The following is an 18,110-nucleotide window of genomic DNA, read 5'->3' on the forward strand; positions in this document are numbered from 1 at the left end:
CCACAAGCAAGACTACTACTGCATAGGCCTTGCCCACCAATGCCACGATGGCCTTACACGGTTGCTTGGATGGCAAAGCCAGCCCCCCTAATTACCTGCCGTCGATGGAGATAGGTAGCTCACAAGCGCCTCCTCCACCTTCAGCATAGCTAAATTGCCATGCCGTTCATTCCCCACAATGGCCGAATAATCCAACATTGTGGGGTTATAAATACGGTTTATGCATGGTTTTCCCCCAGAAGCCAGAAATATTTTGTCATGCACTTCTGGAAGAAAAGGGAGTTTTCTGCAGTGTGTGGGATTTACTTTCACTGGGGAGAAAAATTCTCATCCAGCCTTAGTAATCACTTCAAGCAGCTCTTTATATGCTGCTCTCAGTTTTTAGCACGTCCTTCTGGCTCCTCGGAGTCAGAGAGGAATTATTATTATTATTTTTGTGTGTGTGTTTTGTCTCTCTCTTTTTTCCCTTTTGGTTTTCCATAGCGGAAGGAGGAGTCGCGACGCGAGCTCCAAAATCCAGCGGAGAGCCGGACCCGGAAGACAGAGCAAGAGATAGAGCAGCGCTCATCTCCAGCTCTTCCGGATCCATAATAGATCCCCCAAACCTGAGATGGCTAGCTGCCTTGATCCGCGAGGCTCTGAAACACAACTCGCTTCGGCTTCCAAGAAGAGCGCAAGTCGCGTCCTAATGTAGGCATTACCATGCGCAGCCTCTCGAGGCTGCCATCGCATGCTACACCCCCTAGACATTTCACCCAGAAAGTGTGCACTATTCCCCGTGATGAAACGGGAGCAAGCCGTAACACACTTCCTGAATTCTCACACTCTTATTTTTCTCTCTCGCCCATTCCTTTTTTTCTTTTTGTTTGTTTCTTTACACAAACGACCAACATGCAGTCTTTCGCTGAAGACAATAAGGCTGATGGCGTGGTTCACAGGTGCCATATTTATATCACGCATCGCGCTTAATTGCCACGTCACCTGATCATAGCAGGCCTATAAATAGGCATGATTTTACACAAGCTTCAGATGCCGGTTGTGCGCGAGAGGCGCTCCCATAGTGTTATGCTAAGCGCAACATCGAAGTTCCATTTGAAATGGAACTGCTTTTTCTTAGCATGTTCAATACTTTTTTCCTGTGTCATTCCACTTTATTACGCATAACTTTATTTATGGATTTTTATGTTATGAATTCTTTATATTTCCAAATTTCTTGAGTTAATACCAAAATCTGGTGTAAATTTCATGTGAATAACCTCTTTGGAAATATATTTACTGAAAAAAATGTGACGCATTCAATACTTATTTCCCCCACTGTATACAGCAGCTTTTTTCAGTTGTTGTTTGTTTTGGGGGGGTTCTTTCCTTCAGTCTCCTCTTCGGGAGGTGAAATGCATGCTCAATTGGGTTAAGGTCTGGTGATTGACTTGGTCTGTCTAAAACCTTCCACTTTTTCCCCCTGATGAAGTCATTTGTTGTGTTGGGAGTGTGTTTTGGTTCAGTGTCTTGCTGTATGATGAAGCTCTTCACAATTAGATTGGATGCATTTCTCTGTAAATTGGCAGACAGAATTTCTGTAAAGTTCTGAATTCATTCTGCTGCTACCATCTTGAGGTACATCATCAATAAAGATTAGTGAGCTTGTGCCAGAAGCAGCCAAGCAAGCCCAAGCCATGACACTACCTGTGCTTGATGAGTTTGTATGTTTTGGATCATGAGCAGATCCTTTCTCCACACATTGGTATTTCCAACACTTTGGTAGAAGTTAATCTTGGTACGAGAACGGTTGTGGCATATCTTTTTTTTTTTTTTTTTTTTTTTGCGAATTCCACTTCTGTGGTTTACATTTTGTGATATGGCCTCTATATTTCTGCTCTCAAAGTCTTCTTTGAATGGGGGATTGAGGTTCCTTCAGCAGCTCTCCACTTCCCTCCAGATGCTGACACTGCTCTCACAATGTTTCTGTCATCAGTTGCTGTGTTTTTTCTGTGACTGACACGTTCCATGTCTGGTTGTTAATACACCAGTGGTTTCTTTCTTTTTCAGGACATTCCAAATTGTTGTACTGGTTATGCCCCATGCTTGTGCATTTGCTCTGATCGATTTCCCCTCTTTTCTCAGATTGAAAATGGCTTACTTCTGACTCCAGGGCGCACGGTGGCTTAGTGGTTAGCACGTTTGCCTCACACCTCCAGGGTCGGCGGTTCGATTCCCACCGTGGCCCCGTGTGTGCGCGGAGTTTTCATGTTCTCCCCGTCCTGCGGGGTTTCCTTCGGTTTGGATGTGATTGGCATGCAGTAGCGTAGGTACTGATTCTAATGACGGTACCGGGGTTGCATGGTTCCGGAACTGAAGGAGGCAAGAAATACGTGTAAGTGTTTTAGTCGGTCCACAAGTGATAAAGAAGAAGAAGAATGCCTACAAGCACACGGGAAAAACTACAGAAGTTTAGCTCTGCCCCGACTCATTGAGAGGAAATGTGGCAGGAGTCAAATATGGAAATACTTCACATTTGAGGCTGATGACAACAAACATATAATTGATGCTCTGAAGCCGATCCTATCGTTCACTTCAAACAAAGCGAGGAAACACCTCGAATTTGGTGAAGCACCTGAAAGACGGCCCTATATTATGTTTGTTTGAGGCAGCTGGCATTGTGGCTGTGAAACCAGCTAACGTTATGCTCCATGTAATTTGTTAACGATGCTAACGCCTTGCAATGTTATAAACTACCTTCTAATGGGCCACCAGCCATCGCCATTCAGCCCGTGTCCTGTCAGCACAGTGTAGCCTAATGTCACAAATAATTATTCAAATGTTAATGGTTTTAATAAATCTTTTTGGCCTGCCAACATATCAATGAATTTAAACTAATGCTTGCATTCAGAGTATAAGGTGTGTGTGTGTGTGTGTGTGTGCGTGCACACCTTAGAGCTTGTAGCCTCCACGGCTGGCATCGACTTTGGTATCGAGTATCGTGTACTTTTGGTGGTATCAGTACTGACTACTAGATTTTTTGTATTGTGACATCCCTTGTCTTATATTCGTATTTTGATCTCAAACCGAAATATCTTCAGTGTATAGCAAATTGTCCTTGCTATTACAATACTTTCAGAGGGAACTGTACATTTTTTTGACTTGCTATATAAAAATTTTTACCAACATTTTTTGATATATAATGGTAAGTCTATGTTATTTATGGACTTCCATAGACTGTATTCCAGAGGTTGACCTGTTATTTACTGTTTAACAAATAGAACAATCCACATAAAGACATAAATAGTTAGTATTACAATAAAGTGGTATTGAACCTCAGTCATGTACACTGTAGTACACATAGAAATGTTTTCTGCAGTCCTTTTGACAATTTCATATGTCTGTCTTATCTCACATATCTGATCTCCTCCTCATTATAGAATATAAAAGAAGGTCAGAAAGGAGACCAGGTAAATGCATTTTATATTATCTATGAATACCCAAGTGAAATACAGGTGCATCTAAAAAAATTTGAATATCATGGAAATGTAAATTATTTTCCGTAATTTAATTTAAAAAGTGGAACTTCCATATATTATAGATTTATTACACAGAAAGTGGAATTTTTCAAGCATCTTTTGTTTTAATCTTGGAGGCAATCAGCCTGTGGCACTGCTGAGGAGTTATGGAAGCCCAGGTTGCTTTGATAGCGGCCTTCAGCTCCTCTGTATTGTTGGTTCTGATGTCTCTCGTTTTCCTCTTGACAAGGGTCAGGTCAGGCGAGTTCACTGGTCAATCAAGCACAGTAATACCATGGTCAGCAAACTACTTACTAGTAGTTTTGGTGCTGTGGGCAGGTGCCAAGTCCTGCTGGAAAAGGAAATCAGCATCTCCATAAAGCTTGTCAGCAGATGGGAGCATGAAGTACTCTAAAATCTCCTGGTAGACGGCTGTATTGACTCTCGACTTGAGAAAACACAGTGGACGAACACCAGCAGATGACATAGCACCCCAAATCATCACTGACTGTGGAAACTTCACATTGGACTTCAAGCAACTTGGAATCTGTGCCTCTCCACTCTTCTTCCAGACTCTGGGACCTTGATTTCCAAATAAAATGCAAAATCTACTTTCATCTTCCCCATGATTGTGGTTGTGTGTACTGAATCAGACTGAGAGATTACAGTCTCAGGAAACCTTTGCAGGTGTTTTGAGTTAATTAGCTGATTAGTGCTCTTCTCGGGTTGACATTTCTGTATTAGAAATTCTATATTCTAATATTTTGAGATTCTAGATTTTGATTTCAATGAGCTGTAAGCCATAATCATCATGATTAAAACAAAAAAGGCTTGAAATATTTCAGTTTATGTTTAATTAATCTAAAATATATGAAAGTTCCAATTTTGAATTAAATTATGGAAAAAAGCTTTTCCACAATATTCTATTTTTTTTTAGACGCACCTGTACCTTCATGTTATAAAGAACAATACTTCTATTTGATGTATTTGTAGTCAAGTATATAAAGTGCCCTCCACTTATATTGGCACCCTTGGTAAGAATGAGCAAAGAAGTCTGTGAAAAATTGTCTTTATTGTTTAACCTTTTGATCTTTTGGTAAAAAAAATTCACAAAACTACTCTGCTCTCATGGATATCAAACAATTGCAAACAAAACACAGGTTTATCAAAAAAAAAATCTTTGTTAAATATAGGTGTGCAACAATTATTGGCACCATTTTAGTCAATACTAAAATGCTACCTCCCTTTGCCAAGATAACAGCTCTGAGTCTTCTTCTAATGCCTGATGAGGTTGGAGAATACATGGCAAGGGATCTGAGACCAGTCCTCCATACAGAATCTCTCCAAATCCTTCAATCCTTTCAAGGTCCACGCTGGTGGACTCTCTCCTTCAGTTCACCCCGCAGGTTTTCTATGGGTTTCAAGTCAGTAGACTGGGATGGCCATGGCAGGACCTTGATTGTGTGGATAGTAAACCATTTTTGTGTTGATTTTGATGTACATTTTGTATCATTGTCCTGCTGGAATATCCAACCATGGCCCATTTTAAGCTTTCTGGCAGAGGCAGTCTGGTTTTCATTTAATATCTGCTGATATTTGAGTCCAGGATGCCATGTGTCCTAACAAAATGTCCAGGTCCTCTGGCAGAAAACAGCCCCAAAACATTAAAGAGCCACCACCATATGTAACCATGGGCATAAGGTACTTTTCCATATGGCTACCTCTCTGTGTGTGCCAAAACCACCTCTGGTGTTTATTGCAAAAAACTTTAGTGTTTATGAATACTTTCTTTCACTCAAAATATGACACCCTGCTACAGCCCCTCTCCCTCCTCCTGCTCCCACTATTCACTCACTCATTGCAACAGAGACAGCTCCTGTCTACTTCTCAGACCCCTTTAGTGTTTCTCTCTCCGACCTCATCTAATGACATCATCTACTGACATTTAGTGACTTTCCATTGAAAATTGTTGGCAACAGTGCTCCTGTCACTCACCTGGAATATTCTGATGTTACGGTGAAGACAAAGCAATGCCTGGGAAATGCAAATGTAGTCCAGCATGGCTGGAAAAGTTGGCAAATAAAGATTGGTTGTTGTTTTATTTATTATTTTGGAATTTAAAAAGAAAAAATAAATAATATGTTTGAATGAAATCTCTTGTGAGGGGCACGATGACTTAGTGGTTATTACGTTTGCCTAACACGTCCAGGGTTGGCGGTTCAATTCCTGCCACCGCCCTGTGTGTGTGGAGCTTGCTTGTTCTCCCTGTGCTTCGGGGTTTCCTCCGGGTACTCCGGTTTCCTCCCCAGTCCAAAGACATGCGTTATAGGCTGATTGGCATCTCTAAATTGTTTGTAGTGTTTGAATGTGTGTGTGTGTGTGTTACACTATGCAGGGTGTCATGGTCGCAGGGAGCCTATCCCAGGGGATTCAGGGCACGAGGTGGGTGCCCTGAATCCCCTGGGATAGGCTCCATGCGACCCTGTGTAGGATAAGCGGTACAGAAAATAAATGGATGGATGGACACCTCTTGTATAGTCCTTGAAAACAAAACAAAAAATAGTGCTTCAAAGGTCCTTGAAAGTCCTGGAATTTTATTATAAAGAATCTCTACAAACCCTGATTTCCAGTTGATTGGACTTCTTAATTATTGCCCCAATGGTGCTATTGTGCTATTTTCTTATAGCCACTTCCAATTTTGTGAAGCTCAACAACCTTTTGCCGCACATCACTGTGCATTCCTTGGTCTTACCCATAGTTATGAATGACTAAGGGAATTTGGCCTATGTGTTACTTCATATTTATACCCCTGTGAAACAGGAAGTCATGGTGGAGCAATTTACTGTTCCAAGTCACCCAGGTGTACTAAAAAAATATTAAATGTCAATGGGAATATACTTCAATTATATTTTGAATTCATAGGGGTGCCAATAATTGTTGCACACCTATATTTAACAAAGATTTTTTTTATAAACCTGTTTTGTTTGCAGTTGTTTCATATCCATGAGAGCAGAGTATTTTTGTACATTTTTTTTTACCAAAAAATCGAAAGGTTAAACAATGAAGACAATTTTTCATAGTCTTTTTTGCTCATATTTGCCAAGGGTGCCCGTCACGGATTTCCTCTCATGCTGAGACGTTATTGGTTCTTTCCTAATGTTTCAGCTGTTTTGTATTATCCCTCTTTATTAATAATTTATACAAATATTTTTAGCCTTGTGTATCTTTGTTTGATGCAAAGTATTGAGAGTTTCTGTGTTTTCTCCTGTTTTTGTCCGCATGTTTCTGAGTCTTGTTTTGGTCTAGTATACCCTGTTTTCTGATTGCCTGACCTTTTGCCTATTTATGACCACGTGTTTTGCCTTTCGATTTGGATTTGTCTGCCTGTCTCTTCATAAAGCTTTTACTGCACTTGCATCCATCTCTAAAATCCATTACATGACCATGCCAATATTAGTGGGGCACTGTAAATTAAAAATAAATAGCAATAATAATAATATAATAGAAATGTTGCACCAGGTTCTCCAAAGAGTAAATAACATTTACAGAAACTCTTCACAGGGTCCCCCAGGTGTTGCTGGAGAAAAGGTAAGCTGTATCATATTACCACATACAAGTAATGGACTGTAAATTGGTTAGTGCTCCAGCCAAGTAATTTATGATATACAACTTCTTTTTTGGATAGGGCACTTTATTGCTCAGCAGCTTTAATTAGCACACATAGAAAAATAACCTGGTTCTTGATTCCCACATTCCCACTATCTTCAGGCTATCTTCACACTGTCTTCTTTTGGAATATTACACAGCATATTATTCATTTTCTGAAGCATCAATGGAAAACTGAAGTATTTATTGAACATCTATAATAATGGAGCTTTATATTAACTATTACTGTATTTTTCTTGAACATGACTTCCTTTGATATTGACAGGATCAACTTGGTGGGACCCCCCCCACCCCCAAATCTACTAATTCCCCAAATATATGAAACTGCCTTTGTAATGGGGATCAGCTGGACTATACGCAACCAGGCCTGATTACTGTCAGCCCTGTTCAATCAAATCAACACTTAAATAGAACTTTTTCAACAGCACAAAGATGGTTAAAAGGTGTTACCCAGTAACACACTATACCAAAATTGAAATAAATTTGAGAAAGGATGAGGAAGAAGGTAATTGAAATACATCAGTCTATTTACATCAAATGATGAAATACATCAAAGCTATTTCAAAGGCTCTGGGACTCCAAAGAACCACAGTGAGAGCCATTATCTCCAAATGCAAAAAACAAAAAACGGCACAGTAGTGAACCTTCCCAGAAGTGTCCGACCTTCCAAAATTCTTCCAATAGCATAGTAACTGCTCGTCCGTCAAGTTTCACAGCACTATATATATATATATATATATATATATATATATATATATATATATATATATATATAATATGCACATATGCTAATGAGATGCACATTATTTACATATGTGAATTTGTGTATGCTCATTTTATAATTATGCGTATATCTATGCCTCTCTTAATCCACGTCAGGGAGAAGCTGGTTTACCTGGTCCACCGGGAGCCCCAGGAAAAGAGGGGAAAAGGGTGAGTGAACAGGAGCAAATTACTGCTTAAGTTGTTGAGTAATATGGTTTTGACATTGTGTTTGACGTAACTGACAGCTGATCTTTACCATGAGATCGCTTCTAAATGAGTGTGTTGTAAGAGAATAATTGAGTATAAATGTATGAGCTTGGTCTTAAGGATTCTGAAGCAGTGCTCATATTTTGATAATGAAAACTCAGCTTGAATGGCCAGGGTCAAGAGTGTGAATTATGGCACACATGGTAAAATCCACTAGTGCGCCATTCCAAAGGTGATTTATGGTTAGATGACCAAATGTGGTCAAATGCCTAGAATGAAAAATACATCTCTATCTAGCCTGAAGTATGATATTAACCAGTTTGGATTTCATCAGACAGGATAAATGGTTGCTTTGTAAGTAACAGACACTGTAGTTGATTACTTTATTATCTTGTTTTTGTCTTTATTAGAGCTGCAACAACTAATCGATAAAATCGTTAATAATCGATTATGAAAATCGTTGTCAACGAATCTCATTACCGATTAGTTGGTCTGCATGCGGCACGGGGGAGATTTACTCATTACATTACTCCTCTTCCGAAAACAAACCTTCGGAGAGTAAATACTAAAGTTTTGTCTGAAATGAAGTACTGTACACTATGCACTGTGCACTCTACTGTCTAATGTGTGGACTTTAGAAAGGTAATATCATCTCAAATATATCACTAGTGCGTTTTTACTAACCGGAACTATAAGCCGCTTCTAGGCGACGGCGCATGACGTCATACACACGCTAGCATTAGGATTCCTAATGATTCACGGACAATGACTTTCTTCAGTTTACTTTCTGTCAGCGTTACCTTTTATTCCCAACATGACCTCAGTCATCATCAGATGGAGGCGAAAACATCACGTGACTGAGGAAGAACGTCCTCTAAGGCAGGAAGCATTTTATTTTAAACTCTGCGGAGATCAAACAGTGCTGCACGAGCACAAAAATCTTTATATCCAAAATGCTCCACTGTGTATAAGGGGCAGGGGAAACTGGTGCGACTTGCTTAAAAGGTTTAGTTTAATTCAAGTTAATTGTCATTATATGCTGTATTTGCATGCTTGCAGTGTAAATTCTGTTGTTTATTATAACGGAAGTGATGTGTTAGTAACGAGCCCGCATTGCTCCTCACGCGCAGTGTAGACGCAGTGATACAGAGTGAAGCGCAGTAAGATCTGTAATGTCTAATTAAAACACTATGATCACAAGTAAACACAAGTAAAATAATATTCCTAAAGGCAGTGAGTAACAGAAACCACAAGCTGCAATGAAAGGGAAATTTTATTATTAATTTAGGACTGTAAATTAATTCGCTGCATTTATATAATGCTTATATATATGCTTTTTATTATTTATTCATTTATTTTAGTTTATATTGTATGTAAGTATTTATGCGTTATTTTTTTATGGATGCACAAAAAGCACCGAATTAATTTACAGTCCTAAATTAATAATATAGGTTTATTAGGCATTAGGTTTATCGTATAATATATATATATATATATATATATATATAGTGTATGTGTGTGTGTGTGTATTGGGTTCTTTTCTGTTTTAGTCTGAAGTTTATATTTGTAACGCTCAGTTTGTGGATTTTATTTTAAATAAACAAAAAAGTGTACTGAAAGTTTGCCCCACCCCATCCGATTAATCGGAAAAATAAATAAATAAATAAATAAATAAATAATCGGCCAACCAATCAATTATGAAAGTAATTGTTAGTTGCACCCCTAGTCTTTATATACTGTATTTTTTGTATAAAATGGAGCAATGGGGTGTAATATTGTAAATCTGACAGCATGGTGGTATTTTCAAACACACTTTAGCTTGAAATTGCATTTTTCAGGATGGCCTACTGTCTACAAGACCCTTTCTAGCACAGACATAGAGCCTAAACTGTATTTTTCAGATTGTAACAGGTGTTAACAAACAGCTCAGTTGTGGCTATCAAACTAAAGCAGACATTTAAGGAAACATACAGTAGGCTGTATTAACATGATATTTATATTTATTCATTTATATTTATATAATATGTGGTATGACTCTTTACTAGGTCAAGTCATATTCAAAGTCAGAACTGCAAAAAAATAAAAAAATAAAAAAATTGGGCTCTCAGATTACTCCTTGCACCTGTTATCAGGAAAATGGCAGGAATATTTCTGTCACACCAACACTAGCAAAGGCTCTTATTGTGCCCTATTTTTTCTGGGCCTAAATCCTTCTGTCTTTACCTCGAGTGGGATATGAAAATTTTAAAAAATTGCTACTCTAATGGAGCATACTAGAAGATATTATGAGTAGTACTTAAGTTTGTTTTCTTGTATAATACACAACTTAGCTCTATTTATATTATCTCTTTGATGTCTGCATGGCTTCTTAGTGGCTAAAGAAGTAATAAAGTTTCAGCTATTTCTGGCCACCAAGTCATATGTAGCAAGGGAAGTTGTTGACCAGAACAGTGGTCAAAAACAGCTTGAAGTAATAGCACATTGCTCCTAGGCATGTGTGATATAATGATTTAATTTGACCCTGGATGATCTTATGCTGCCACGATGTCCAGTGTTGTTTACTTATTGATTATATTGTGCTATACAGATGTGGCCTTTAAGAATGCCCATTTTTTCACGCTGTTTCATGCAATTAGTCACGTGCAATCACATGGAATCCTGCAGGCATGGTTCTAAGAATTTAAATTCATTTGTTGTGCTTCACACAATAACCACCAGGCGCATTAGGTTTATCATAAGTTTTGATGAGAAACTTAATATTTTTATGTGAACCATTCGACCAGACATTCCGTTTTTATTGTACCGTGTTCAGCTACAGTATGTTGTTCCATGTGCCACCTGGTGCTTATTGTGTGAAGCACAAGAAATGAATATAAATTAGGATACCGCCTGATCGCACGTGACAAATCACATGAAAAAATGCGCATTCTAAAGACCACATCTGTATTCCAAGAAAAATGGACAACAGAATATTTCTTCTGGGAAATAAATTTTTAAAAACAATTTGTTTAATTTGCTCCCAGCAATTGGCGGTCCTTTGGCACGAAACTTGGACTGTCAATTGAAAGAGAGGGTTAAAACTTTCACGTTTTTTTTATTGCAATCAACGAGGGCACAGATGTTAGTAGTGTGGCTCAGTTTGCTGTTTTTATCAGGAGAGTTGACGAATGTTTGAAAATTACAGAAGAATTTGTGGGACTCGTTCCAATGACAGATACTATCACCGCTAATGACATTTTCACATGCCTGGCCGAGTCCTTGGACCAGCTAGGAGTGAATTGGTCTCATGCAGTTTGTGTGACAACTGATGGAGCCCTGTCGATGTGTGGAAGAATGGTGGGGTTGTGTGCAAACTACAGGAGAAGGTGAAATCATGTGGAGGTAAAGAGTTTTGCGGAATTCATTGTATTATTCACCAGGAAGTGTTATGCAGCAAGTCCAAAAAAAATGGACCGTGTCATGAGTGTGGTGACTAAAAAGGTGTATTTCATTAACCTGAGAGGACTGAACCGCCGTCAGTTTCATGCTTTGCGCAGGATATTAGCCATCGACTACCCTACCACACGGATGTGCAAAGGTTAAGCTGTGGGGGCAAGTGTTTTCATGAATTGCTGAAAAAAATTTGACTCTTCATGAAACATAAGAGGAAAGTGCTGACTGAATTGGATGACCCGGAATGGATTCAGGATCTTACCTTTATGTTAATTATCACTGAACATTTGAACATTCTCAACACCAAACTGCAAGGTTGAGATAAACATTTAAGAGTACTATCACAATGCTCGCACATTTCAACAGAAACTCCCTGTAGGAGACAGCTTTCGGAGAACAATCTTGCACATTTCCCCTCACTGAAAGACACCATCAATGATTGCAACATTGATCGATTCAAACTAAAAATATGAAAATGAATTTCAGGAGCGTTTTCAAATACTGAATGAACTTGAGCCAAAAATCTAACTATTTACATCGTCTCTCTATGGTAACCCCTCTGATGTACCAGTTGATCTACAAACTGAGTTGATTGACTTACAGTGCACTTCTGTGTTAAAAGACAAATTCGCCAATGTTGACTTGCACACATTCTATCAGCATCTTGTTCCACAATTTCCTAAAATAGCAGCCTTTGCAGCCTTTGCTAATTTTTAGGGGTACCTAGGTAAGTATGGTGTTCATGCAGAACATTTCAGGTTTGAGATTTCTCATTTTTTATGGGACAATTTATGAAAATTCTCGTCACTTTGAGATTGTATATCTCTGGTGGGGGGCCAGATACAAACGTGAATTTTTCACAGAAATATGTAATCTATAGTAGCATTCTGAGAATTTGAAATTCCACTGATTACAGAGCATAAGGCTGGAGCTAAACTCTGCAGGACAATGGACCTCGAGGGCCAGATTTGAAGCTACAGCTCAGAAATCAATTTCTGCTTTTTTATCACAGTAGAAACAACACCACAGCTGTTTTATGGCAGTGTTCATTTGTAGAACACCAAACTGAACACTGTAATTCCATATTTGTAATTCCATATGCATTCCAACTGTACACATGTACCAACATGATACAACCCCAATTCCAAAAAAGTTGGGACACTGTGTAAAATGTAAATAAATGTAAATAAAAACAGAATGTAATAATTTGCTAATCTCATAAACATATTTGATTCACAATAGAACATAGAAAACATATCAAATGTTTAAACTGAGTAAATGTACCATTTTAAGAACAAAAAAGAGGTCATTTTGAATTTGATGGCCGCAACAAAAAAAAAGTTGGCATGGGGGCAACAAAAAGGCTGGAAAAGTAAGTGTTATTAAAACAGCTGGAGAAACATTTTGCAACTAATTAGTTTAATTGGCAACAGATCAGTAACATGACTGGGTATAAAAAAGAGTATCTTAGAGAGGCAGACTTTTTCAGAAGTAAAGATGGGATGGAATCTGGATGGAAGCATATGTTGGTCTAAAACCTGCATATACCTTTCAACATTGATGGTGCTGGATGGAAGCGTTATTACAGTTATTACATTTATTATTACATATATTACATTTATTTCTCAAAAAGCATAAAGTAGGATTTTCCTCAGATTCCTACTAGCCATAACTCTGTAAACTGTGGCCTCACAAACTTACAATTTTTACGGCAGAATGTTACCATAAGGGACTTATTTCTGTGATAATTTCTGTACATGTTTGTATCTGATCCCCCACCAGTTACAGTCATGTGAAAAAATAAGTACACCCTATGGAAATTGTAGGCTTTTTTTTTTTTTTTTTTTACATAGTTGGACAAGCGAACATTTGATCATCTTTGAAACAGTGTCTATTAATGAAGTTGATATACTTGAATAAAACCACAAGGGAAATTTGCTTTTTCAATCATTTATATGATTTATATGATTATATCAATATATGATTTTCTTCTGTGGAAAAACTATGTACACCCCTGGCCTCAGAAGCTAGTATTGCCCCCTTTAGCAGAAATAAGTTCTTGTAGGCATTTTGCATAATTGTCCACCAGGCTTGCTGGAATTTGTGACCACTCTTTCATGCAATATTCTTTCAGTTACAAGATGTTTGAGGGTTTTCTTGCATGTACTGCCTGTTTCAAATTCCCCACAACATTTCAATGGGATTCAAATCCAGGCTTTGATTCCATAACCCTCCATTTCTTCTTTTTGAGCCATTCCTTGGTGGATTTGCTAGTGTGCTTAGGATCATTATCCTGTTGAAAGGTCCACTAATGGAGGACAACTCCAACTTTCGGACAGATGGCCTTACATTATTTTCAAGCACTCTTTGATATGATGCAGAATTCATAGTTGAATGTCCAGTCCCTGAGGCAGCGAAGCTACCCCAAACCATAACATTTCCACCACCATGCTTCACACTTGGTATGAGGTGCTTCTCCTGAAAAACTGTCTTTGTTCTGCGCCAATCATGTCTGCTGTTACTGTGGAATCTCTTTCTGATTGTAGACACATTCACTTTTACAACAACAGTTGCAAGACTTACTAGCAGATCCTGTGATGAAATTTTACGGTTCTTGGAGACTTCTTTTCACATCAGACAGTTTGCTCTTGGACTGAATTTGCTGGGATGGCTAGTCCTGGTCAAATTGGCAGTCGTTTTAAATCTGCACCATTTGTAGATTTTTTTCGTCACAGGGTCTGATGGACGTCAGCAAAACTAGAGTCTAGAGTTAACCCAGAGAAAGTTGCTGGTCCTGACAATATACCATTGCTCAGGCAATGTGCTAATTAGTTTGAACATATCCAAACAAACATCTTCAACATCTTTCTGAGCCAAGCATTTGTCCCAGGGCGCTTCAGGATGACCACCTTCATTCTTCCAATTGCTACGTCTGCAAGGCCGCCAAAATTCTGGTTGACCTGTCTCACCCCACTCAAAGAATCTTCATCTTCCTGCCATCTGGAAGAAGGTACCAGAGCATCTATGCCACCACCACCACCAGACTCCACAACAGCTTCTTTCTCTGAGGCAGTCAGAGTACGTAACACACTGCACATCTGCACTGTTATGGGACACTTTTCTCCCACCTCTCACTTGATATTGCTGCTACACTTCTCAGAGTCATTTTACAGACAATTGTTTGGACTGGTTCTCCCATACAATACTGTTCTGTTTTGTATAGTTTATGTGCATTGTCCTGTCTATTTAATGTCCTGTTTATTTATTGTCTTGTGTATATTCTGTATTTTTTCCACTGATATCACAATGTCACATATCTGCAGTTTATGTACTGCAGTGCTACTTATTATTATGTCTCCATGGTTCTGGAGAAATGATATTTCATTCCATTATATACAAGCTACATTGAGGAATGACAATAAAAACCCACTTGATTTGATTTGGGAAGTCTTGGTTTCATAATCAGAATTTCTGAAAGGATCTAGGTGCCCTTCATCCATCATGGTCCTCATGAGTCAAGTGTGGCATCTCCCCCTTGTCTCTGAGTCCCTAAAGACCTCTCAGTAAGGACCTATACAGGATCCTGGTTTGGAATGGTACCATTATAGTAATGGTACCATTACCCTTTCTGCTGTCACTGCGGCAAACGGATGGGATAAGCCCGCCCAGCATGCACTGGTAACTGCATGGTTCTGGAAGGACCTTGTGGCCAAACCCAGCCCTAAGGTTATGTATTTCACTTTGTGAACCAAGCAGTGCTCTGTGAAGGTTAATCAGCAGAACATGTCCAGTACACTCTGTATAGTACCATTTGAGCTGCATGGTGTCTTTTTGTTAATAGAATCAGTTATTCATCTATAAATCATCTGCTGGGCAGTGGTGGCTCAGTGGTTAAAAGCCTTGGGTTACTGATCAGAAGGATAGGAGTTCAAGCTGCCAAGAGTCCACTGCCACGCTACCACTGTAGGGCCCTTGGGCAAGGCCCTTAACCCTCAAATGTTCAGTTGTATAAATGAGATAAATGTAAGTCATTCTGGATAAAGGCATCTGCCAAATGCCATAAATGTAAATGTAAATGCTTAAGCAGAATTAAACCCAGAAGGTGATAGGTCATCACCACAGCCTACGATGGGCTAGAAGCTCAGTTCTACTTTGATGTGACATTTCCCAAAGAGAATTCCATCATCATGGTCACTATGGAGAGGTGAGGTCTGTGTTGCAGCTACCTCTGTCATTGTGTACCTCTCCAGGTTCTACAATGTCAGCACTCCAGTGAACATATCCAGTATTCATAGAATGACAGTTACAGAGATACTGTTGCACAAAGTAGAGGTAAACAAAGATAGAGTACAATTACAAATACAGCTTATAAAAAACATTTTATGAATATTAATAAAATGTAGAAATTTGGCAATGGCTGGAAATGTATCATTTGTGCTGTCTTTTTCGCAGCCAGTTTTGGAAATGTAATGTATTGTGCCATGAACGATATGAATGAAGGTAAGATGTGTCATTATTTGACTCGTAGTTGGTTAAGAAATGCCAGGCCTGTCTCCAATTTTATTTACATAAACTTGCACTAGTAAGGTTCTCTCTTTTAAAAAAAAAGCTGCCATCTAACAGACAAAAGGGTATTTTGGTATCTTTTTCCAGGGGAACCATTAAAGATTCCATGTAAAATCTCCCTCCACGCTTCCCGTTAAGAAATAGTTCAAAGTAGAACCACTTTGGAAATTTATAAACATCTATACATGCTAAACATAAATGTTAAAAAGAACCCTTGAGAAAAACATTTTTTCTAAGAATGTACAGAGTAACATACTATGTTAATTACTGTGGGTGAGGGTTGACTGTTGTGGCTAGGCTTCATCACATGTTGGTTGTGGGCTCATTATGTTTTCTTGCCATTAATTAAAATGTTTCCTGTGTCTAATTGATAGTGCCGATGTGTAACCAGCTATGATAATGGGAGCCATTTTCAAACATATTATCTGCCTTTATTTGCTGTTTCTCTTTCTTTCATTTTTTCTTTCTCACAGGGTCGCAGAGGATATTCAGGGGGGCCTGGTATTCCGGGACCACCGGTAAGAACCGCAACTGCCTTTTTATCAGTTCTATGACAGCAAGTTTGATTGTTTGATTTTAGCGCCTAGTTTACTTGGTTCCAGAATGCCAGAGTGGTTTCATTCTGCATTTTCCAATTAATGACCATTAACTCACATGTGCTGCCTATAAAAGCTCCTGCTATGTCATGCTCATGCGCTTTACCATTGTCATCTTGTCAAAAAAATAAGAAAGCGGGTTCACAATGCTGAGTACTGTGCTCTAATTCTTTGATTTTTACTAACCTTGTTATTGTTGAAATCTGCACCATTTGAGAGAGTGCATTAAGGCACATTGACTGTACTGCTGAACAAGATGCATAGTCTAATGTTTAAGTTGGTGTGTAGCAATGTGGGTGCCGCAGACACAGAGTAACTAATCTTAAACTCTTAAGTAAGACCATAAAGTCATAGCTTCTTTGAGTTGTTGAAACCTTGTTCAATTTTCCAATGATTGTGAAATTTATGACAGCATGGCAAATTGTTTGTTCAGCCAAGCCCTGGTGGAGTTGGATGATGGATCTGATCAATGCCCAAATTGCTTGGGAAGTTTGTTGATCATCTACAATAGGTGCATAGAGAACCCTGCCCTAACTGCAGTGCTTTACAGGCTATGAGCATACTACTGTCTAGTCATCACCCTCCTCTGGCTCTGCGTAGCCATAGTGAGAAGTGAAACGAAGAAGTGAAGTGAACAGCAGATATAGCTGCAGAGCTGTCTTTTGAAGACAGAGGAACTACAGCAGGAAGAATATTCTGCTGACAGTGATTTAAAAAGGAGAGAGTGACTTTACTGCATTGGAAGATTTGATGAGATAACCTAGGATCTTGGTCAAATACGAGACCTAATAGCAGAAACGCAACAGCACATTAAAGGACAGAGCTTGCAGGATTCATTTTCTGAACTTGAGACCCAATTCACTAAAGAGTGCTTGTAGTTAACATTGAAGCAAAGATCAAATTGAAAAACAGAAGCACAGCAGTGCAGTAGCACTGAATGCACTACAGGGTGTTGTTAAGGCTGCCCTGGCAAAATTAAAGTTGGTTGCTCATCCAATATGGCTGGACAATTTCATTAACCATGTTTAAAAACATCTATTACTATTCCAAATGTACCAATTTCATTGAAGAGCTCTTATGCATGTTTAAGTGCATTGAAGTTGTGACTTAATAAAAGAGCAGGCACATCTAAGCTGGCTAAGGCAGAGAGACCTTTTGGCTAAGGCAGTGACTAAGGTAGAGAGACTTTTTGCCTCATTTGTATTATAGGATGAAGGCAGGATGGTACAGCCTGAATATAGGAGATCTGATGTGCTGGTTCTTAAAGAATAAGAAACACTGGTGAGTTGTAACGCAAATACAGTGATTACTTGCTACTGGCCCTTGAGGAAATAAGCCTGCAGCAATCCTAATAACAATCACATTCATTATCTCAACCCAACAG

General features: G+C 38.8%; 1 protein-coding gene across 6 annotated transcripts in view; it reads left to right on the top strand.

Annotated features, from left to right (window-relative positions):
• LOC128604273 (collagen alpha-1(XIX) chain-like) overlaps positions 1–18,110 on the top strand; it is a 250,103-nt gene that overhangs the window by 76,976 nt on the left and 155,017 nt on the right. For all 6 annotated transcript variants that reach the window (XR_008385160.1, XM_053619275.1, XM_053619277.1 and 3 more), the window contains 4 exons: positions 3,417–3,446; positions 7,056–7,082; positions 8,040–8,093; positions 16,604–16,648. Coding sequence is in view for 5 of the 6 variants with exons in the window: in XM_053619275.1 (XP_053475250.1) it covers positions 3,417–3,446; positions 7,056–7,082; positions 8,040–8,093; positions 16,604–16,648 (156 nt within the window). In the remaining variant the exon portion in view is untranslated. The remainder of the gene's footprint in view (positions 1–3,416; positions 3,447–7,055; positions 7,083–8,039; positions 8,094–16,603; positions 16,649–18,110) is intronic.

The sequence above is a fragment of the Ictalurus furcatus genome, chromosome 29 (assembly GCF_023375685.1).
Source record: "Ictalurus furcatus strain D&B chromosome 29, Billie_1.0, whole genome shotgun sequence".
NCBI classification, from domain to species: domain Eukaryota; kingdom Metazoa; phylum Chordata; class Actinopteri; order Siluriformes; family Ictaluridae; genus Ictalurus; species Ictalurus furcatus.